Source organism: Triplophysa rosa, linkage group LG1 (assembly GCF_024868665.1).
Source record: "Triplophysa rosa linkage group LG1, Trosa_1v2, whole genome shotgun sequence".
Classification (NCBI taxonomy): domain Eukaryota; kingdom Metazoa; phylum Chordata; class Actinopteri; order Cypriniformes; family Nemacheilidae; genus Triplophysa; species Triplophysa rosa.
The window spans coordinates 36,567,168-36,592,083 of NC_079890.1; the positions used below are offsets into that span (position 1 = coordinate 36,567,168).

Consider the following 24,916-nt stretch of genomic DNA (forward strand, 5'->3'; position numbering starts at 1 on the left):
AAAAAGATATGCCATTTGATTTGAAAATGCATAAACTACATACTGTGTTAGTATTATATTATTGTGATTGGCCTCCTTGTTCTCTAGTCTAGATAACTTGGTTGTTCACAAATTTTTATTTTCTCTCTTTCTCACTCTTTGTTTCTCTGTCAGTTGTGATGTCTTGAAGCAGCAACCGGCCCCTTTGAAGGATGTGCAGTGAGTACTAATGGAAACTTCTGCTCCAATATGAATGTTCATGATGTTGGCGGGAGACGACGCTTCGAGGACTCCGAGTTCACCCTGCGCATCTACCCAGGGGTCATCGCAGAGGGTACCATCTACTGCCCCGTCACCGCCCGTAAGATCACCTCAGCCGCGGAGGTCATCGAGCAGGTCATCGACCGACTGCGGCTGGATCGGACACAATGCTACGTCCTGGCAGAGGTGAAAGAGTTCGGTGGGGAAGAATGGATCCTCAACCCTACCGACAGTCCCGTCCAACGCATGATGCTGTGGCCCCGCATGGCCCTGGAGAACCGCTTCAGCGGCGAGGACTACCGCTTTCTGCTGCGGGAGAAGAACCTCGATGGCTCCATCCACTACGGCAGCCTGCAGATGTGGTTGCGGGTCACGGAGGAGCGACGATGCATGATGGAGCGAGGCTTCCTGCCGCAGCCCTTGCCGAAGGACTACGACGATCTCTGTAACCTTCCGGATCTCAACGAGAAGACCCTGCTGGACAACCTGCGCAGTCGCTTCAAGCAGGAGAAGATCTACACCTACGTGGGCAGCATCCTCATAGTCATTAATCCCTTTAAGTTCTTGCCCATCTATAACCCCAAATATGTCAAGATGTACGATAATCACCAGCTGGGGAAGCTGGAGCCACACATTTACGCGGTGGCCGACGTGGCTTACCACGCTATGCTGCAGCGTAAGCGGAATCAATGCATTGTTATTTCAGGGGAAAGCGGCTCAGGCAAGACCCAGAGCACCAACTTTCTCATCCATCATCTCACGGCGCTTAGTCAGAAGGGGTTTGCTAGCGGTGTGGAGCAGATCATTTTGGGTGCTGGACCGGTGCTGGAGGTGAGACCTGGTTTCATTTACATTTATGCAGATGCTTTTATCTTAAGTGACTTACAGTGCATCCAAGATATACATTTTGCATGTGTGTTCCCTGAGAATCGAACCCATTACGCTTGAGCTTATAACCAATTGAACACTTTGTTTATATGAATTATTGATGATAAATGATCAAAAGTTGGTACGAAAGCGTTTTTTTATAGATGCTGTGAATCCTCTGAAGTTAAGTGATCTTATTTTGTTCCAGGTTTTTTAGGTTTCCCATCAAAGTTTATTTTTAGATTTTAGATTTAGATTTAGATTTAGATTCAATTTATTGTCATTGCACATGTACAAGTACAAGGCAACGAAATGTGACCTCTGCATTTAACCCATCCAGAGAGTAGTGAACACACGTACCCCCGGAGCAGTGGGCAGCTATCACTGCAGCGCCCGGGGAGCAAGTAGGGGTAAGGTGCCAAATCAAAGTTTATGTCCATATTAATTCAGATGCTAGAGTTTGGCTTTGTTGAGTTAAAACTTCATGCTGTTTGAGTTCAGATGAGGTTTATTTTAAAAGTGTAAGGACTCTTTTAAAGGGGCAATGTGGAGATTTTTTACCGTTTAGGGCTACTGTGGAAACAACATGGCGAATTCCATGTAAGGGGACCCGCGGTGCATGTAGATAGAAATAGTTAATTCTGAGGTAATAAAAACATAACGCTTCATAATGTAAGGTCTTTATACACCTCTGAAGACATACTGTACATTTCTTTCAATAAATCCTCCAAAAAATGACACGCAGCACCTTTAAGGGATGCGAATATTGCCAAAGTGCCATGTTATGTCTTTGTCTGGATTGATTCTAGTAGCATGATGTTGGCCATTAAGTGGACAAAACGTTAAAAACATGTCTTTCCAAAAGCTTAGTGGCCAAAAAATGGTCGAAACATGGGTTGTGAAATGTATCCAACCCTTAAAGCATCACTGAGGTGCCTTGAAATATGTAGCATTGTTCGATGCGTTGACGTAATTTCCCCTTAAAACAAAATTCTTTGTTGCTCTGACTTTTTTTAAAACATCCAGTATCATTTAGTTACCCCACATCCTGGGATTTGACTGGAAACTGATGTGCAGAATGAATTCATTGCTCTAAACTGGTGTAAGAGGCTAAATTTTGAGCAATGTGAGTTTTGTTGATGTTTTGGAGCACACTGGTTTATAGATATCCTTAAGGCTAACATATTCATGCTAAAAGCCACAAACCTTTTTCATTTATATTTAATGTCAGATGGGCTTTATGGTCTTACACAGCTTTGTTTTCATTGGCATCTTTTTAAATGTACATCTTTAATCTGACTGTCCATTCCTGTTGTGGCTCTAGTCACTAGTGCTAGCTGCAAAAATCCCACGTTACTTGTACATCAAACATCAGATAGGTTTTTTCCACTTGCACATTGTCGCTTTCATTGACAAACAGAAACTTGTCACTGAAAATGTTGCATTGTAATTGATTTTGTAAAGACATGCAGATGAGACTTGTTGCTTTTTGTCACATGGGCTAGATTAGTCCTACCTTTTTACCTTTGCGGTATGAATGATAAATAAACTCATGGCACAGTTGGCAGACGCTCTTTTCTCGAAGTGATTCACAGTGCGAACACATTATGTGTGTTTCCTGGAGATTCAACCCGTGACCTTTGCACTCTTTACTAGGGCTGGGTTTTGCGACCAAATTGGTGATTCGATTCTTATTTATATGGTTTCGATTCAATTTAGATTTCGATTTGATTCAATATCGACTAGTTATCAGTACTTAGATTAAAATGCTAGGTTTGCAGACATGGAATCCATATTTAAATATATGCTGGTAACTGAAACCCTTCTACTCGGCTATATTAGTAAAATACACGTTCACATTAATAGAGCCCACACAATTATGTTTGGATTTTGCAATTTTTACTTTGGGTAACCAAACAAGTAACCAACATTTTTATTTTTACTTTTTATTTTTACAGTTAAATTCATAACAACATGAAACATGTTCAGAAAAATTAAACAGATTTCAACATTCAAAACGGGCCCATAAATATCAGCGCCAGTGATGGCGACATCTTCAGGACGAGAGACGAAATACAGATATTCACATCCTTGAAGTAAAGCACAGGCATTAAGAATGGATTCGGGGATTTCCCAAATCGATATTGTTTCGTTAAATTGAAGATCGATTAAAATCGAAGAATCCATATTTTATACTCTGCCCTACTCTTTACACAAACTACAGGAGCACTAGGTGACCGTTTGAAATGCTCATCATACTTTAAGTAATCTGATTTATCGCGCTGTATTTTCCTCATTCTTTGTTTGCTTTCAGATGTTTCTTTTGCTGTGTTACCTACATAATCCCGTGAAGAATAATATCTTAGAAAGATCCACGGCTAGTCATGCGATACACTGTTGACACAGTGTCTCAAAGAAAGAGCGAGCGAGTTTAAAGCTGGTTTTGTACATTCCAGCGATGCCAGTAATTCCACTTTGCTGCCGCATTACTGTTTTTTTGTTCTTTTTACATATGCACCAAAAATAAGACATTAGAAATAAAATCATGCATAGCCTCTTGTAACTTATTGCTATTATAAAATGCTGATTTTATAGTAACAGCAATATGATTGTATTCATGTTAAAAAATCACAACAAATCTTTTAAATAATAAAAATGAGTAGAAGGTGCATTTAATGTAAAATTTATTATAAATTAATATAAGAAATGTATTAATGTAAAATATATATTTGCTCACAGGTGTGCATTTTTCGGTTATTTTGCATTGTATTGTCAAACGTGAGATTTTAAAACGGCATTGATCTGTTTCAAAAAGACATGTTTAATGTTAGTCTGGACGCAAGCTTAGATTTCATTCGACACAAATGTAAATAAGCCTTTGGGGGATAGACTGTTGTGTACCTTTGCGTCGATTGTTTAGTCTACAAAACATAAGCTCTTCCAAATTATTTATTTATGACTTGAATCTAATATTATTTTATTTATTTTTAAGTATTTGACTCAGAAATGCAACGTTTTTTATTGTCGTCCACAGACTCACCAAAAGGCTAATGCTTAAGCATATGGGTTAATGTCCGGCCATGTGGTACACTTGAATGGCTCTTGAGTGGACAGAACTGGCTTTAGTTGTTTGCAGAGTGCGATTAATGTAAAGTGTATGGAGTGGTTGAGCTAACATACATCACTTCCTCTTTATTCACTTGGAGGTGATGCATTTCTCCGGTCTGCCGATGACTGTGCTGCCTGCTTACACACACACACACACGAGCAGAAAGCTCTTTAAGGGCAAGCAAGTTAAAGGGGCAGTTCGCCCAAAAATAAAAATTCTGTCTTCAGAATTCAGGCCACCATTGACTACCATAGTAGGAAAAACTACCATCTTTTGTGTTCAACAGAACAAAGAAATTTATAAAGCATTTATCCTACAATGGAAGTAAAATGGTGGCCAAGAACTGTTTGGTTACAAGCATTCTTCCAAATATCTTTCTCTGTGTTCATCACAACAAAGAAATTTATACAGATTTGGAACAACTCGAAGGTGAGTAAATGATGACAGAATTTTTATTTTGGGGTGAACTGTTCCTTTAATGCTGTTTGTAATATTAAAGTTAAAAATGATAAACCCCTTAACATGCACAATTCCTAATGGATCAAATCAAGTCCGCAGTTTTTTTCTCAGTCAGTATCATCAATACACTCTTAAAAATAAAGGTGCTTATAAGGTTCTTCACAGCGATGTCATAGAAGAACCATTTCTGGTCCCACAAAGAACCATTCAGAGGTTTTTTAAAGAACCATCTCTTTCTTACCTTTTCATAATCTGAAGAACATGTTTAAGCCACAAAGAATCTTTTGTGAAACAGAAAGGTTCTTTGGATGTTAAAGGTTCTTTATGGAACCATTTAGACAAAAAAGGCATCGAAGATGTCAAACGGTGCATTGATCACAGATTTAAGATCAAGTTTGTGTAAGATGTTAAACCTTGAAGCGTTTTGCTAAAGCACGTGACACGGGCTGGTATTAAAGGAGGTTAAGGATAAACTCTACAGCCACATTAAAGTGGGAAATGAACTGTATCCTGATGGCGTACAGCAATTTGCTCTTCTTTAGCAGGCTATTGTATGAAGTTATAATCCTCTCTAAAGCTTAACATTTCTGCTCGAGTGAGAATATCCGTTTCAACGCTCATCACGCGCTGGCGTTCGGCCAGAGCAGTAGCTTTTATAGTTGGGAGTTACTCTGTTATGAGTTGGCTAATGTGTACGGAGGATTATTCAACCAACAAACCTGCTGTGATATTGAAAGAGCTATTGATTCAGTGCTTGGGATTTGTGTGCTGTTGGTATCTTTGGTCAAGGCTATATTTCATTGTCACTGATGAGACAGTTAGTTAGGATTCTTGTCATCTCGCTAATACTTCGTGTTACTCTTTTGGTATGTATTCTGGTATGTACTGTATGTGTTTTGAAGGCACCTAAAGAGATTCTTCGTCGTTTTAACCTTCAGTAGTCCTCATTTATGAAACAGAAGGAATTTCTCCATGAATTGGCCGTATCGTTCTTATGTTGTATTGAGTTTAGTTTAACAACACATGCACATTCTTTCCATTTGTGTTTCATGAGGGAGGTCCAAAGTCAAGGTTGTCCAGCAAGTTTATGAACTACATTCAGCATTTTGTTCACTTCAGTGATACTTTGAGCTTTAGTGGGATGTGTACGTGTGTGTGTGCATGTGAAAATGTGTGTGTGTCCGTACGTATGCTTGAGTATGTGTGCATGGGATTGGGAATGTGTCTGTATGTATGCTTGTGTATTGTGTGCATGTGAATATATGTGTGTGTGGAATGTGGATCGGATTGGGAATGTGTGTGTGCGCGCGTTTGTTTGTTTATGTATGCGTGTGTGGTCATGTTTGTGTGTATATGTTTAAGTATGTGTGCATGTGAATGTTTGCGTGTGTGTGTGCGTGCGTGCGTATGTTTGTGTTGTGTGTATGTTTGTATGTATGCATGTGAATGTGTCTTAGTGTTTGTGTGTGTATGTGCGCATGTGAATTTGTTATTAGTCCTAATGCACTACTGGGATTATTGTGAATTACTGCTAGCAATGGGCGCAATGAATTTGTTTTCATCCTCCTGCAGCGTACTAAAGAAAATAACATATTGAACATCAGCCGATGAAGGATTTAGCTTTTGGCCTGACATATCCATGGTGGTGTCAACGTTAATCTAAAGGCCTTTCCCTATCTGATAAAGTCATTTGGCCTAATCAAATGGTGTTATTTTAAATTGACAGTTTGTCTCTGGAATGTCCATTCACTTATAAGTGCAAGCTGTTTTTAGATTATTCAACAGATGAATTTCAAATTACACCACAATTACAATTGATTGCCCAAAGGATTGACTAAGGATCAAAGATATTAATAGATATTAACAAAAAGGTGCAGTGGGAATACTATGAATGGGGGTAACACTGCATTCACACGGGGCGTCAATGCTTGACGGATGGCGTTTCTGAAGCGTGGCCGACTCGATCGTCGTAGTGAGAACAGCCAAGCGTGGCCGACGCGATCGTCATTGTGACAACAGCCAAACATGGCCGACGCGATCGTCATTGTGACAACAGCCAATCACATTGTTCTCCGGTGCACTAGGTTATTTGCATAAGGCGAATAACCTAATTGGCTGACGCCTGCATCGGCGCTTGAAAAGTTGAGAAATGTTCAACTTCTGCCGCGAGCAATGGCAGTGATGCGATGCCGACGGACCCACAATTCAGTTCAAAGTAAATGCGTTAACGCTGACGTCCCGTGTGAATGTACCGTTAGAGCAACTGTCAGTAAGTCCTGCCTTCAAGTTTAAAGAGCTATTCATCAATAGGTTGACATTTTTAATTAGAATTTGAGTTTAAGTCACAATATTTATGGTACAGTTTATGCCAGGTTTTTGGTGGGGTTTTTTTTGTGACTTTTAAAGGGGCCGTCACTCAGACAGTTTCCGCATATCTCATGTTCTTACAGAATAGTATCGCACCCTTCAAATATTCGTCTTTAGTTTGATCACATTTATAAAAGACAGATACAGCTGTACGATTATTTCCAAAAACGTACGACGTGCGCACCCATTGCCAACAAAACACAGACGTATGACTCAGTTTCACTTACCTTGTGCATACTTACCGTATCATGTCCGGCATCTTTTATTGCTGGGACCGCGCCATCTATCAGTTTCAAACGATCTCCAAATCCAGCGTTATATTCACCGTTTATATAACATTCCTCACTAAATCCAGTGAACAAACAAACACAGCTGAACTTCTCGAACGCAGTGCTCTCTCTCTCCTGCTATAGATGGTTGTCGTGTGGGCATGCTCTTTCATCTGGCTCTCGTAGGTTGACGCGTGTGCTTCTCCGGGAGAATTGTCCAAAAAGGACTTCGAAAAGTTGTTACGAAACGAATTTTCATGTTTGAAAAAAACTTTCCGAAACCTATACGAACGCTGGGGAGTGCATCGATCACAGAAATACTACGTCATACGTCCAACTCGTTTTTTGACTAGTTGACCATGTCAACAGCACGTTTAACATTGTAAAGAAGTCAGAATGCATGAAACACCGTTGCACATCCCCTTTAAAGGGATTTTATAGCAGTCTTCCCCATTCAAATAAATACTTGGTCTCGTATAACTGAACTTTGATGATTTTCCATACTTTGTAAAACCCCAAAATTAAATTCTTCCAAAAATGCTTAATTTTAGTTTCATATTATCCACTTTAGTGAATCACTTTTGCATCCATACTGAAAAAAACTGACACTCATTTACGTTACGGTAAATACTCCTCAGTAGCTCAGAAGAACCATTCAGCGTGTTCTTTGTTAACATGTTTTTTTTACTTTACGACTGGACTATTGCAACAGTTTACCTACATGTTCATGCATAGCCAGGCCTTTGTATGAATTGCATTGTGTTAAATATTGCATAGTAAACAACGCACTGTCTGTGCCAATGAATGGCTTTCTTTCCCTTAAAGCTGTGGCTTGTACTTATTATTGTAACTGATCATGCTTTTTCCTTTCTGTCTTGTAAAAACAACATCACAATTAGTACCAGGGACATTGCGGATGGTATGGTACTATTACAGTCCGCTGTTATAGATTAACCACTATACTGTACATTGCTAAAGACATGTACGGTTTTTACTCAACAATGTCTCATTTGAAGTGTTTTATAGCCACAGAAACATAAATGTTACAGCCTGTGTTATTTGAGAAGATCATAAGCCGTTCCGTGATGTCGAAATGTAAAATAATGACACAAATGTTTGTGTTTAGCTGTAAGAGGCTTTTGTTTAATTGAGTTAGTGGGAGCAGATCTGTTAGTAATGGTGTAATATTATTCGTCAGGCACAGATATTTTTCTCTGTTCATTCACAGATAATGCACATGTGTTTGTTAGAGCCATGCTCGCGTTATTTTGAAATCCCTAATAAGCCCAGATGTTGCGTCAGCACTTCCACAAAGTACAGCTTCCCTGGTGTGCCCTTCCTCACCGCCAATATTCTGTCAATACGCTCTATACAGTTCTGTGTTCTTGCTGCTATACCATAATGATTGATGCCTGTTTGTCAGTTGAACATCTGTCATCAATTTCCGTTTGCTTAGAGAATAGAATGGAATAGAATACATTGAACGTATAGGAATTGCCGCTGGAAGATTATATAGAATAATTATCCATTTTTGCATAGCTGAATGATTTTATTACTTTAAAAAGTAATGTACAGTATAGTCAAAGTTTCAGGTTGATTCAAGTAGCTCAGAGATCTAAATGTTAAAAAAATGTTAGACTAGAAATGGAATGGAATGGAATAGAATAGAATTAGGGCTGCAAGATATTTAGAAATGATTGAAATTTCACATAGATAAATGATTGTTATAAATACTTTAAAAAGTATTAGGTCAATACAGAACAGAGACTGGAGACACAAAAGGCGACGCTTTCTTTTCCAAGAAAGAATAGAAAACATGCATGTTGTTTTTATATTTTTCAGTTTTTTTAATTATTCATTTAAAATGATAATTTACATAATTTATATAATATATAATCATTTACATTGATTTTACATACCTTAATTATTTTCGTATTGCATATTTAGTTATTTAGCAAGCTAGGCCCCTATCACTTATTGTGTTTTTGCATTCATCGTGTAGCCATACTAGTTTGGATGTTCTTTTAAACATAAAAAGATGAAATCAGGCTTGTAACATTTTTAAACACTTCATGAGTTGACGTGACGTCTGAAACCTGCATCTCTGTGAACCTGCGTTGCTGCGTGTGTTGTTGTTTTGCACTTTTACAAGTTGAAGTCTCTCATAGTATGTTCTGGTCGACTGTTATTTTGTCACTCTCTTGGTTTGAGCTGAAAACTGGAAACTCTTTTGGTTGTATGTAACTTGGTGCATTCGATTTCTGTTGACATCTTTAGCTCATTTGTGTTCTATGCTTTGGCCTATGACATGTCATTTCCTGTGTAACTTTGACCTGTATAATACAGTCAGTCTGAGGATCAGCGTTACCACCCTGTTAAGAATAAATCTTTCGTCATTGAGGAATGTTGCCTGTGGCGTAACTGGTGTGACATCTAAACTGTCCACAACAGTCGCTTAAAGTGGCTGTATAATAGGCTTTTTTGTTGGGCAGACGCTTTTGTAGTGAGTTATAGTTTCAATTTCATTGCCACTTTACTTTACTGCAGGTTGTTTTGATGTTTAACAATCCAGTGCAGAGGTCACCGGTTACAGGACCGCAGTCTACATCCGGACCCTGGATCGCTTCCATGCAGACTACCGAGCATTACACATACTTGTTTTACTTCTGACACACATTTCTCTGAGTTGCTTTTCCCCCCACACGGAATGTTTTATGTTTCATTGACCTCAGGGTGTGCATTATTTTCTAAGAATTCAACGGACCGGAATCAATTATTCCGCTTATACCACGGTTACTTACCACGTTGTTCGCTAATTTCTAATAGGACGCTAGTTTAATAGCACTCATTTCTTACGTGTGTCTCATCTCAAGCCATTGCTTGAGCCTGTATGCAGTTATCAGAGAGCGAGCGAGCAAGCGAACGAGAGGAAGCACAGCGCATATGCACATGCGTTTGCTTCATTTAGACAGAAAAGCCAAGTATCGATGTTTGTTTTCGCCGTATTCAACAGCCTGGTCATATCAGAAAAGCATTTGGAGGAAAAACTTGACACAAATTTTCTGTGCCAGTTGCGGTTCTCACAGTGCCATAGAAAGCTTGATGCTGTGTATTTAAAGGCAGTTTATCTCTTCCACAGACGTATTTTTTACTTTAAGCCAATCATTAAACAAATAAAGCTGTTGTTCTTTGTTCTTTTCGTGTTTCTTTTAGTGTGTTCCGACCAAACGCGACTTGCGCGAATTAATTGCGCTATTCGCTCGTAGTTGGACGCTTGAACATTTTGAGTTTACTTGCTTCATTGGCGCATGAAATTCACAACAGACACAAGCTCGAAAAAATAAAATGGCGGCCGAAACGCCCGTTGGAGCATAGTTTTGTATAAATGTAAGTTTCATTTTCACTTTCAACAACTTCTGATTGCATTTCTAGTGAGAAATTAGTATTGTAGTTTTTAAATATGTGATTAGTTATTGCAAAGACGCTCTCTTTTTATAATTCAAATAGACTTCAGTTGCGCTGCTTATCTGTTTCTCTGGGCTGCCTTCGTGCACAGATGCTGCACGTCTCTACTAGAGCAAGCTCCTGATTGGTTAACGCGGCGCGAATTTTCGCCAAAGTTCAGATTTTTCAACTTTTATAGTTATTTCTTCTCATATATTCAGACAATGGAAATTACCTATATCATTTTGTTTGTTGTTAGATCTTTATTCAGTGATGGACACTATGCTACAGTATAACCTTATTCAGTTAAACTATGCGCAGTGATATCAAACTGTAATTTGGTCGACATATCTGGAACTACTTCATAGGTGTGTTTGACTGAAAAATAATGCACTTCCGTAGAACGTTCGTCAACCAATCAGAATGAAGCATTCCACAGCCCCGTTGTATAAAACCCTTTAATGCACGGCTAGCTGTGGTTTATCCCTTACATGTTGCAACACAATCTCACAGGAATTCGTAACTATTTTTCGAGGTGGCTAACTCGTATGAATTTGTACCATCTTATTTGTACGTTTCAGGACGATTTGTATTTGCGGCAGGGACGTTAGGTTTAGGGGTTGGGTTAGAGGAGGGGCTTCAGTGTTGCCTTTCCAATAATCGTACGTTTTTGTACGATTCACATTGTGTGAACGCATGAAAGTCAAGACAGTTTCTCAGCTCGTTGCCACATGAAGACGGCTCTGTACCATTCATACATGGTCAACTCTCTCAAGCAATGCCATAACAAAACATCAAGATTCATCGTCAAATATATTCATTTTACTGGTACAGAGAGAAAAAGTTTACTTTCACTTTAAAAACTATATCGCAGTTCGGTTGATGATTTCATCGTGAACAGCGGTTACATGAAGCGAAGCGGATTCGATCTTTTACAAGTGTGTTATTTTTTTCTTTAATTAGTGTATTCACCATGGTTTTACTATAAGAAATGCATTCTTTTCACTAGAAAAAATATCCCACCTTTAGCTGAGCAAATTTACGGTACAAACCTCGTCTGTGAACTATGTGGGCAAAAAGGTAAAGCAAAAATAAACAAATAACTGAAAACAATCGTATTATCATATTACATTAATCGTAACCGACATAAATTGAGCTTTAGGTCAAATCGTCCAGCCCTATCATCAAATGTATTGTATCAAACGAGCTGATAACTGGAAACTCTAGCGTGCTGTTTGATTTATCTGTTGTTATGTATGTACCGTTGCATGCAGTGTTCCTTTATTTTATAGTCATGCAGTGCAGAATTTTTACAGTGCAGAATATTTCGATCCCATTGGCAAGCGTTGTGTGATGTTTCCATCATGACCTCTGTGAGTACACTGTGTGCCGGACAGATACCTGTGTCACGCAGCAGGGTGCTGGAGCGAATCTTTGTGTTTGTGTTCAGATTCTTAGGGCTGTGGGTGGGATATTTTACTGAAGTCCATCATCCTCCCCTCCTCCAACAGCTAGCCGGCCCCCACGTGACTACTGTGGTCTGTGTTTCTGGTGACCACCTGTTGTTCCGTTCTCTTTAGTTTGAAACCTTTAGGGATGAATTTTAGTTTTTGGGTGAACGGTTTCTTCAACCATCAGCTAAGAGGCCGCGCAAACAAGTTGATATATTATGAGTGATTTGCTGACAGAGTGTCTTCTGTTCATCTCGACGGGTTGAGATGTGAGCGCAGGGCTTTTCTAGGTGAATAGTGTCGTGGGAAAATGTCCAAAGCAAAGCCAGTTGAGCCGGGTAGAATCAGAAAGCAGAGATAGTGGCGCTGGACATGATCCAGCCTCGCCCCGCTGAAGCTGATAACGCGCCTTTTTTGGATTTCTGAGATATTTCGGGCTTTACTATGATACAGTAGCTGCTCTCTTTGCGCTTTACATCATATTGAGGATGAAGTTGAATCAGATAAAGATCAGGGAGAAGATGTCGTCTCGCTAATTGTGTCAAATTCAGCTAATAAATTATGGGAGGTTGGTTTAAGTGTAATAAATAACATTTCGTCGATTGTCTTGTTGGAGAGTTTCATGAGAAAAAGCTCATGCACGGTAATGGAAACCACTTCATGCTTGAAGGCATCTTCGGCTTTTGCATTTGTCCATTTCGCCGATTGTTTGAACCAAAGTGACTCAGTTTTATTATTGCATGTTTAGAACTTGTGACCTTGATGTTTGCAAGCATCACTCTTTACCAGTTACCCGGAATGCTTTGACACTACAAACCCAAAAATTTCACCATTTTTAAAACGTAGGAGTTTTCTTCCTGAGTTAGAGAGATCGTTGCTTTGTTTTTCTCTCCCGTCTGTTAGGTTATGCATTACATTCCTGGTAGGTTTGGGAATCTCCTCCTCACACTTTAGTTTGTATCAGGTCTGGCTTTCTTCTTTCTGTCCACAGCCTGTCAGTGTATTAACGGTGCCCTTGCCTAGCAGGCGACTTCAGAAAGAGGGCGTTTCGTTCAACCCCGCTGCCATCAACGGCCGGACTCATTCTTGCCTAACGTGCCCCTGACTAAACCGTGAGCAATAGAACAGTGTGTTTAAAAGTCATGTTTACGCCCACCGGCGCACAATGAATGCACGCGCTCCCTTACCAACACACCCACTCACACTTCCCATAGGGCGGGAATGGCATGCAGTTGCTTTATTTACTTCCAGAGAAACGTCAACTTTGTGTGCTTGACTTGGTCATCTTGTTTGTTTGAGTGAATGGAATTCCAACTAGTTATTTTTGTTTAATGTATGTGGATCAATATCACTAGGCCTGTGGTGTGGTAACCTGTATTTGCACAGTTTTTTCAATTTGTGTGTTGAAGGGTTGGTTATCTGTGTACTCCGAGATAAAGATTTACAGATTTACTTAGTGCTCGGTTGCCTGGAAATCTAGCTACCCAGAACTTATGAAAGTTGAAATTTAAAGGTGTATTATGCAGAAAAATGATTTGAATTGAACTTTGTTCCAATGAGGAAAAGATGCTTCATGTGAGTGGTGAGCGGAGCCAGAGAGATTATAAGCAGGTGAAGACAGAAATATCAGAAATATAAACGTTCAACATGTCAGATGTAAGACCCGCCTTTCAGTTACAATAGCTAATCACATCAGTATGGGGCTTCATGTCCTTCCTGTAACCTCATACTTGCAAAATCTGAAAGTTTTTTTTTGGTAACAGTTTACTTAAAGCCTTTATGTATTATGCATTATAAAGGGTATGATGCATTATAATTGTTCATGTGTGTTGTAATACATTAAATGTTGTTGTAAAGAATTATAAACAAATAAAAAATGCACAGTGACAATGAAATGATTAGTGTTATAATGTATTAACTATAGTTACAATTATTCATGAGGAATTACAATGCATTATAAGGTGCATTACAAGGCATTATACATTAAAACTTCTTTTGTAATGCATTATACATGTATGCGTTAGGGATGGGCGATATGGCCCTAAAACTCTATCACGATAATTCCTGGTATTTCTTGCGATAATTATAAAAATGACGATATATTCATAACGTCATTCACCGCTGTTTTTTGCGTCAAGTGATAGTAGCTGCATGTAGTCTAGACCCTCAGAAAAACAAATATTATCAAAAAGTAAAACTTACCCCAAATCAAACAGCTCCCAAAATATACCTACAGTATTTTTGTAAATATAAAATGTAATAGTGAGATTCGACTTCAAAAGGTTGTAGTAAAGAAAAGTTAAATGAACTAAAGCTCAATAAACACATAATGTCATACCTAAAACTGTATATATTCTATTGTTGGGTGGAAACGATCGATCGCATCACGCTGTCAATCACTCTCTCTTGAACTGTGTGAACCTTCTCTTCTCACAGCAACATACACTGTATCTGTCTATGACTCGCCCTACAGAAAGAGAACAGAAAAATTGCGGATAAAAGAAATCTAATTAAATAATCCATGCTTTTATCCGCTCATAAACGTATTTAAAATAACGTAATACAAACTCGCATTTGTACTGTATGTGAACAGGCAGCAGTGCTGTGCGCGCCGTGTCGCTATGAAAGCACATGTGGGCGCGAGCTACGTACGAGACGCTCCGTTCATCCTGTATATAACAGGCAAGAAATCATACTAAACTATTTGCGCATGCGCGCATAACATCTAACGTATGTTTAAATAAATACTTTTAGCCAAACTAAATGTTGTGGTGTAACCAGAGGCGTATTAAGACCTCATGGTGCCCCTGGGCAACAGCCCCAGAGGTGCCCCCATCAACCCACCTACCCACACGCAAGAATCCACTCATTAAAAGATTTATATATTAAAAGATTTTATAAGAATGAAACTCAGCAATTTACAATATACTATTTTACAAGAATTACACATTAACATGACACTTTTGTAGAATAGAACACAAAAAACAACTCTTTTCATCAAGCATTTTTAACAATTAGGCCTACTGTAGTTAAGGGGCACCTGCTTTCTGTTGTAATGTTACATTTCAGGTTTTGATGTAGTGAAAAAAAATCACTAACATTTTTTTAACAGGTGTAAATGTTGTGAATGCCACAAAGTGGGGGTACAGGGACACACACACACACACACACACATAGTTTGCATGTATGTATTCACATTAGGGGGACAATGGAACAATGTACAGATTTTCAGAACATTGGGACTTTAATTCACCAAAGTGGCATTCACCAGATTACAATGTATAGCAAGGTTATTCATAAAAATAACATGAAACGTTATTGTTACTATTTTAAGCTATTCAAATGCTCTTTTTAAGCACAGTGTGTGTATATTCTTCTTACTAAACGATCACATAAGTACTAAGATAAAAGTGTACACCACTAAAAAGGACATATGAATTGATTGCTATAGTGATGACACCGTTCTTCACTTTCACTTTAAAACCCAGGTTTGGACCTTAGTGGCCTTACCTCCACGTACTATTAGCATACATTATCGGCACTATAACATCTTATTTCTGACGCATGCCATGTAAATATACCTTTATTAATCAGTGCTAATCACCGCATTTTTAGTCGCCGCTACAACAATGCGCTCTGCATCGTTCCCGCTTCTATCTGTTTGAAGATTAAAGTGTACACGAAAGACGACTCGCCTCATAACAGTTACTTGTGATTGGCTGAATGTTAATTCACTCAAATCTATGTAACTAACCAGATAACATGGGCGGGAATGTTTGCGGAGGTGTGTCGAAAAAGTGCGGTGGACAGAACCATTTTTATCTGAAAGTGGGGGTATTCCCGTACATGGTGCCACGCCTATTTAGCGCAGATGCGTGACTTAAGTCTTAAAAATCAAGTGCTTATGTACATTTATAAAAAAATATTTTGTATCGCGGGTTTATTTGGTGCCCCTAAAGTCTTGGTGCCCCTGGGCACTTGCCCAATTGCCCGTATGGTTAATCCGCCTCTGGGTGTAACGTATTATGACTATCAACGAATACTTAACAAATGAATTAAATAAAACGAAAGTGAAACTAAACATTAACTCGGATGCATCTACAGTGCCAACCTAAACGAGATTTAGAGCTTTAGTGCAAACTCTTTCTCAGCTTCACGTCCGCCCTCCGCTATACCCGTTTTCACTTCACATATTATGAGCTGTGAATGGGTCTCACAAAGAGATACGTCATCAACTAGAATTTATCGTTTATATCGCGGGAAGACTAATTCCTATCGTGTGGGGAATTTCTACCGTTATATCGCAAACGATATAATATCGCCCATCCCTAGTATGCGTTAATGTTTTTTTTAACAAGGTTTAAGCTTAAAATTATAATGCGTATTTTGTGATCTTTATTTTTTGCTTAAATCATTATTGGTATTCACGCTTTGTTTGTCACTGGGTTTTGCAAATAAGAATAAAATAAAAAGTATTAAAAAGTGCTTGTTGTCTTGGACGACATATTTAATCATTTAAAAGGTAGATCGTTTTTTCCATTTCCTGAAAAACAGCCAATTTGGACATTCAAGGTTCCGATAGGACACAGACTATGTTATTGAATCTTTTTGGAGATTGGTCTTCCTTTTGAAGTAGTGTACTTGACGTACCCAATTTGACCTGCAAATAAGATTAAAATGCATAGTTCACTTCACCCCAAAATGATCATTCTTTAATCATTTGCTCATCCTCATGTCATTCCAAACCTGTGTGACTTTCTTTCTTCTGCAACACAAAAGAAGACATTTTGAAGAACGTTAGTGACCAAACCACATTGGCCCCCATTGACTTCCATTGTATGGACCACTGAGACATTTTTCAAAATATCTTCTTTTATGTTCCACAGAATAGTTCATACGTGTGAATAAATGACTGAAATTTGATTTCTGTCTGATTTATCACTTTAGTGTCTCATACCGAGGCTGTGCGCCCAGCAAAGTCGATGGAAGCGTGAAACTCTCGCGCTCGCTCCTGTTACATCCTCCTTAGTCATACTGGCAGCATCAGTTTGTATTCAGTAACGGCTGCCAGAGACAAAAGGCTTTAGTAAGGCTGTGTGTAGCGTGTAATGGGTTCAGTGGGGTTAGGGTTTACCCTGGCACAGGGCCCAGTCTGCTCTGAGATACCGCTCCTTCGCTCTGTGCCAGAACATTGCTTAAACACGCTTATACACATGCATATTAAACAGCATCGGGCTGCAGGTGGTAACATTGATCATTGAGTTTCTCATGGGACAGTTGCTGTTTAGGTTCAGTGCTCACATACGGTGACAGATCGTTGAGCTCTGTGTGATGCGGCTGCATAATCGATACAGTAGAAGCCATTTTACAGATTACAGCTGTGACCAGAGGCAAGGTCACATCTGCTCATATGAACCTCCGGCCCAACCCAATATTCCAGCCATCATCTACGGAACTTAAAGACCATTTCATCGGACGCACGCGCGCCTGACCCCCAGTTAACTTCTGGTTTGTGTTTGGCTAGTGTCTAATAATATAATTATTTATTTTTTATTTTATTTATGTTAATTTTTATTTTTATTATGTTTCTGTCTAATACTTGTATTAAATAAATGATTTGTTGATTTTTGTTGTGTTCATTTTATTAAATAAACAATTTGTTGAATGGGTCCTGTAGTTCAGTCGCATTTAAACAAACCGTATGGTAGATTGACATCTAGAGGTTGAGCTTGGTATCACAGTCTAAATTCAAAATATTGAAGAGACAAGTTTAGCCAAGTAACGGTTCTTCTCGGTTTCTTTTGCTTGTTATCAGAAATAATCTAATCTAATTCAGTTGGGGTCACAAAAGTGCGCATGCGCAGTAACGTTTGTTTATGTTGCAGAACAAACAACACCCTGCTGCAAAGTGCGTTTGAAGTCTGTTGCTAGCAAAGGTAGCAGTACGACCAATTTACTGCAGCACCTTAAACAGAAAAATCAATTAAAATTGTAAATCTGATTTATTGAGGAAAAAATCTTTTTTTTTTGTAGGCCATTTCGCCCAGCCCTAATTTAAAGTATACATGTTAATATTCACTCCTGTTATACCCACAATGCCGCAGTTCCTTTGGGTCTGATGGATAGTCGTTTCTGGATGCAACGTTGTCCAAATCTGCATGATTTTCTGCTGTCAGATGCGCTGCGGGAGTGAGAATATTGCTGGTCAGATGGGGTCACTCAGCAGAACAATATGCTTTTGTTGTGTTTGTGCTGGTGGGTGACGAAAGGAATGGCTGAGCCGCTGTGAGTGATGATGATCTAGTAAGCTGGATAAATGATTCATCTGGACCACAGCATTGCACAGCTTTAGAAACGGCTACCAGAAAAACACTCGTGACCTCTTACTTCACTTCCGGTCTTGACAACGCAATAAGAAATAATCTGAATGTAAAGTCCAAACTCTTACAAAAATAAGTAATATATAACTTAGATAATATAATATATTTCTAACTTGTATTTTTAGCGATGCACAATATATTATCGGCCATATCGGTATTGGCTGATTAATGGTCTTTTTTAGCATGTGATTTTCGATGTAAATGTTACCTTGTTTTCTGTAGTCAATGTTTTAAGAAGTTGTCCACTTTTTGCCTTTAGTTTCAGGCTCAGAAAAATTTATATGAATATTTAGATGCTCTGTATCGGCCAGTATATCGGTTATCGGTTTCCAATGTCAAGAATTAGTAGGTATCATTATCAGCACAAATTTACATTGGTGCATCCCTATGTATTTTAGAACACCCTGGCAACAAACAACAACAACACAGTAGCATCATTTTGTCTCGTGCACTTACAATATTTAAAAAAAGGTTTAGCAGACAGTAAAGCAGCAGCGTGTACTGTAGTCAACAGCCGTTTTGGGTCGTGCTGTTAAGTGGCTGGTCACAGCTGTCAATAACAGATTGGTTTATTGATGCATTAGTATGGGGACACTGTCCTAATAGCTTCAATCTTGTGAATGTCAGCGCTGAGAGAGAAACAGAGAGAATCTGAATAATGCAACATTAATAGACCATTTTCTGCTTTAAAAACACATACTGTAACTTAAAGACTGCTACTCTGTTACTCGGTTATTTTAATATTGCTTTGTATGTAGTTACCATCCGGTGCAAAAACGTCTCTACTTCATCAGAATCTTCAGTGGCGCAGTGAGTGAGACGTGTGACAACAAGTAATATTAGTTTTGACGCTATCAACCAAGTTCGAATTCACCTTTCGCCAGACTAACTCTTTCACATCACATACAGTATCATATCGTACTGGCATTTATTTTTCAACGAAGTATGGGAACAATTTCGTTTTTACTTTGGGCATGTTTTTCGACGCAGTATCAAGCCCTGTTTATAGGTGTAAGTTTATAATTGGTTAACTTTATTATTCATTATATTTATTAAAGTTGAATGATTTCTAGCATTAATTGGTAATATTAGGTATACCTCACTCATTTTCAAACCCTGGCCACGGCCATGAAAGGGCTAACTTTAGGTAATACTGGAGTCGTGAGGATTCATTTGTTAAAACTGCCCAGGTTAACTACATGTTAGTTTGTTAGTTAATCTATTAATTAACACCTGAAAGTAAAACTTACCAAATAGACCCTTAATAAAGAACAAGGAGTTCTTCTGAGTATTTGTAATGAGCAGCTGGATTCGCAGTGGTCCTCCGATTATACATTTTACCGTTTGTATGGAGATTGGTGCATTCACATAAACAGTGTTTGAGTTAGAGCATACAAGTATTTGAACCTCAAAATTAAATAATAAATGTGGGGGGAACGACAAAAAAGGTCCAGTTTTTGAGAAAAAGAACCACCCCTTCCACAAGGCTGGCTACGGCCCTGTTTAGCTAACTTGACATTTATTCATTTACATTTTCATTTATGCATTTGGCAGATGCTTTTATCCAAATTGCATTATACTATACATTTGTTTCTGAGTATGTGCAATCCCTGGGATCGAACCCATGACCTTGGCATCGCTAGTGCCATGCTCTTACCACTGAGCTACAGGACCGATATAGATCAGGATCGCTGCTTCACTACACAGAGAGGGAGATGATAAGAAAAGAAAGAAAGAAAAAACATGAACATATCGATATTGTCATTTTAAAATATCGGTTTTATTCCATTATATTATTAAATACGTGCTAAATAATTGAGAAGTGCATTTTTCCGGGTTCGCAGGATTACAAACTCACACCTACACTGTGAATTTATGTTTATCCGAATGCATGAGTTTTATCACCAAGGAGCCATGCAGATTTATAAACAATTACCATCTGAACAGCAGGATGCCGAAACTGCAATACATGCTTTTGTCACATCTCAATTTGATTACTGTAATTCACTTCTAAAATCAAAAATATCTAACGACTACACTATGTACAAAACTCAGCTGCTCGCCTGATCACCAAATCATGAAAGAATGCTCACATTACCCCTATCCTCTGTCACCTTCACTGGCTTCCGGTCTCCTTGCGTATACACTAAGGTGTTTATTCTCACGTGTAAAGCTCTTCATAACCTTGGTCCCTCATGTCTATCTGACTTGCTCCAGCCTTATGTTCCTACTCGTTCTTTATGATCTTCTAGTATGGGACTGTTAGTCACAAACAAATCTTGTTTGGTGACTTTGGGAGCTCGGTCATTCAGTGTTGCGGCTCCCGGGTTGTGGGATGCTCTTCCTCAAGACATCCCTACTAGCACCTTCCCTTCTCTCCTTTAAAACCCTCTTAAAAAGTCATTTTTTCTCTGAATATCACTCGAATCTCTGTTGGTAATTGGCACATTGTTGTGGACAATGTATTTCTATGTACATTTCACTCTGTATTTCTAACCAAAATTTTAACCTCTGTATACTGTATATGTTCTCTCTATAAGTAAAGCAACCTTGGGGGTTTGAAAGGCGCTATATAAATAAAATTTATTATTATTATTATTATTATTATTATTAAAAAGAAAATTCTATATATATACTAGGGCTGTCAAACGATTAATCGCGATTAATCGCATCCAGAATAAAGGTTTGTTTTTACATAATATATATCTGTGTACTGTGCATATTAATTTTGTATTTATAAAGACAAAACATACACATACTTGTCTATAAATTTTAAATGTATTAATTTATATTTACCAATAATTGAAATTGTAAATAAAAGTTTATTAATAGTTATATTTTATATTTCTTAAATATATACATTTATGTGTATGTGTTTATAAATACAAAATTAATATGCACAGAACACCAGCATATATTATGTAAACACAAACTTTACTCTGGATGCGATTAATCACGATTAATCGTTTGACAGCCCTAATATATACACAATTAGTTCACAATTAGGACATACAAATATCTTTACACATGCCTAATAATGTGATGAACTACAGATGTATTTCTGCATGGACTAGACTGCATGGAGAATTTTCGGATTTTGAATACTTTATAACATTTTAATATAGTAGTGGTCAATAGGAAATAGACAGTTGAGTATTTCCTGTCTCTCTGAATGTTCCTCTCTTCTGCGATCACTAAGGTTCTTGATAATTCTAACATAATAATTGATGTCAGGCGATTATTGCATTTTATGTACCACAATGGAGACATTTTCAGCAGCTTTTAACAGGATAATGTGATTTCCTCATCACTGTTAAACCTTTCCAAGAAAGTCAGCGAGGAGCAAAGGAGTGTCTCCCCGGAGTGAGTTTTCCTGTGGCCTCTGAGGAGCTCGGCTCAACTCGCTCCTGTTACATCGCCTTGAGAAAACACTGGACCATTGTTTGCAATGGAATGTATTGAGAACTCTGTGCCCAAAAAAGGATCCTTAGCTTTAACCTGACCCCGCCATTGTTTATTATTCACATTATGGCATGTTTACCTCGTTGTTTCTGTCATAAATGCCACTTTAGATCAAGAATTCTCTTTTGGGGAGGATCACTCGCTGAATGTTCAGTCTCTCACCCACTTGAGAAACAAAACGGTCTTGCGTAACGCGAGTCAAAAGTTCAGTTTTAAATCCGAGACGATTGGATTGTGTGTTTTTGTGCCCGCTTTCCTGGTCACGTGAATTGTGTGTGAGAACAGAGGAATGGAGTGACGCTTAAAATACTTTCTGCAATCAAGAAATGATCTTTTTTTAGAAAGACAGATATTTGCATGCTTTTTAAAAAATGATTTAAGAAAATGCATTGATCAGTGAAACCAAGTATAAGTTTGTTATAAAACATGATTAATTGTGGCATTAGAACCATCAAAGTCAACCAGCAGATTTGGAAAAAAATGCTTTTAACAAATAAACACCAAATAAGTTGGACAGTTTTTCTTTTCCAGGAAATTGGAGCAAAATATTTATGACCCGTATTGTTTGCAGGGCCTCTTGCAAATTTATGTCCAATCGATGTTCTGGAATGAGAGTGTCCCCGCCCCCAAATACCACCTGCTTCGGAAAGCCACGTTTACTACTGTAATGTCAAAAAAGATGCGCATGCCCTTTGTTATGCGTTTTATTAGCAAAATAGAAATGCAGGGAAAAAAACTGAGAGATTTCTTGAGATCCTCAATACGGTGACAAGCGCTCTTGTTAAAGGGATAGTGGCATTCCGATCACTTGAGTTTTTAGATATTCTCTCAAATGCATCCTGACTTAAAGTGATAGTTCAGCCAAAAATGAAAATTCTGTCATCATTTACTCACCCTCATGTCATTTCAAACCTGTACTACTTTTTTCCACAGAACATAAAGGAAGATATTTTGGAAAACAATTGGTAACCGAACAGCGCCGGCACCCATTCACGTCTATTGTATTCGGTTGACAACATTCTTCAAAATATCTTCTTTTTGTGTTCTGCAGAAAAAAGAAAATCCCACAGGTTTAGTTAGTAAATGATGACAGAATTTTCATTTTTGTCTGAAATATCACTTCAAGTCAGAATGCATTTGAGAGAATATCTAAAAACTCAAGTGATCGAAATTCCACGTCACTGCCGACTCTCCCGTGTGGTGATGCTGGGGCGCGTGCCATCTGTTTGTGGCCGCTCGCATCCTGCCTCGGTCATCGCCGGCGCTAATTTCAGACTCTTTATCACACAGGAAGAATGGTAAACCTGCAGTCCTTTCAACATCGAGACCTCGGGGAATTTGACATGCGTTTCCACCCAAAGCTTCCAAACAAACCCATCAATTAAGCGTGTTCCTCTGTGCACCTGCTTCACAAGAATGCCTGCTAAACATGCAACCGCTTTAATGTGCTGTAGATTTAACCAAGGGCCTTAAGATGCCTTTCTTTTCTTGTTTTGTTTACATGATTTCACAGCCGTTGAAATTCCATGGACGCATTAGCATGTGTGGTATGTGCAGTTGCAGTCCTGTGATATAGAGCTCTGCACAACTATTTGGGCAACACATGTGTTGCATCTCAGTTGCTTTAAAAGAAAAGTTCATAAAGACATAGTCTTACAATAAATTAGTGTTACAAATGGGCCAAAATGGTGGCCAAATGTTTATTTGAGAAAAATCTCTATATGTACGAATGTTTGTGTTGTTGAGAGGTTGCTCTTAAAATTGCTTCGAACAGTGGTTCTCAACCTTTAACATCAAGAGAACAGCTGTATATAACAAACAGAGACTTACACTTTACTGCGACGCGTCAAAATTACATCGCAATGCGAACGCCCACTTCATTGATTTAACCTTGAGTAGATGCAGACTCGTGTTGAATTAGCACTTATACAGCTTTAAACAGCGATTCAAGTGCAGAAATACATAAGAAACTTAATTTGCACGCAGTTCGTCGGAAGAGAGAGAAAGTGAAGGACTCACAAGCGCCTGTCTGCTCCCGCTCTGTGTTTGAGCTGCCCGTCACTGATCTACATCCACCAATGAGAAATAAACAACAATAATTCATACAACTATTTTAAAATCGCACATAGGCTGAGATGTTTTCCGTATTTATCAATCATGGAGGTGTATTAAACATTTGAAATTGTATTTAAAACACGAAATGTAAGTTAATATATAGAGTTTTCTGTCGTGTCACGTACCACCGGGGTCTCTTCAAGTACCACTACGCGTACCACAGTTTGAGAACCACTGGCTTAGAAGAAATAAAAATAGAAACGTATGAGACAATTGTTCGAATCCATCGTGTGTTGTATATGTAATATAATCTGGATTTGGATCATTGTTTGAGTTTATGTTGAGATCTACAATATTGTTAGGGGTGCCTTGCTCAAGGGCACGTCAGTCGCTACCTGCTGGCCCTGAGAATCCAACCGGTGACCTTTTGGTTACGAGTCCGACTCTCTAACCACTAGGCCACAACTGGGACATCTGTGAGATTTCTGAGAAAAATCTGAGATACAAAACGTTTTCATTTGCTCTCCACTTAATCTCAATGATATTTCTGAGAAATAATTTACGTCTCAATGAGATCTCATCTATGGTTTTCTTATGGGTGAATGTCTTTATGTGCAGAATATAAAGTTGGCAAACTTTTATAACATAGCACGGCTTCTTCGTTCAAGTGTGATCGATGTTTTCATTCAGTCTCAGAAAGCAATAATCACTGAAGCGCTTTTCCTTACTGTAACTGTTGCTTGGCAGTTGAGTTTGTGTAGTGTGTTGTTGTTTCTTTCAGCCTGAATCGTGAATTCGACTCATCAAATGTGA

The 24,916-nt window shown here is 38.5% G+C and overlaps 1 protein-coding gene across 9 annotated transcripts in view; it reads left to right on the forward strand.

Moving 5' to 3' along the window:
* The window catches only part of myo9aa (myosin IXAa), a 111,724-nt gene that overhangs the window by 20,277 nt on the left and 66,531 nt on the right, over nt 1-24,916 (forward strand). For all 9 annotated transcript variants that reach the window (XM_057345729.1, XM_057345643.1, XM_057346132.1 and 6 more), the window contains exon 2: nt 154-1,071. In XM_057345729.1, coding sequence (XP_057201712.1) covers nt 229-1,071 — 843 coding nt within the window. In that variant the 5' untranslated portion in view covers nt 154-228. The remainder of the gene's footprint in view (nt 1-153; nt 1,072-24,916) is intronic.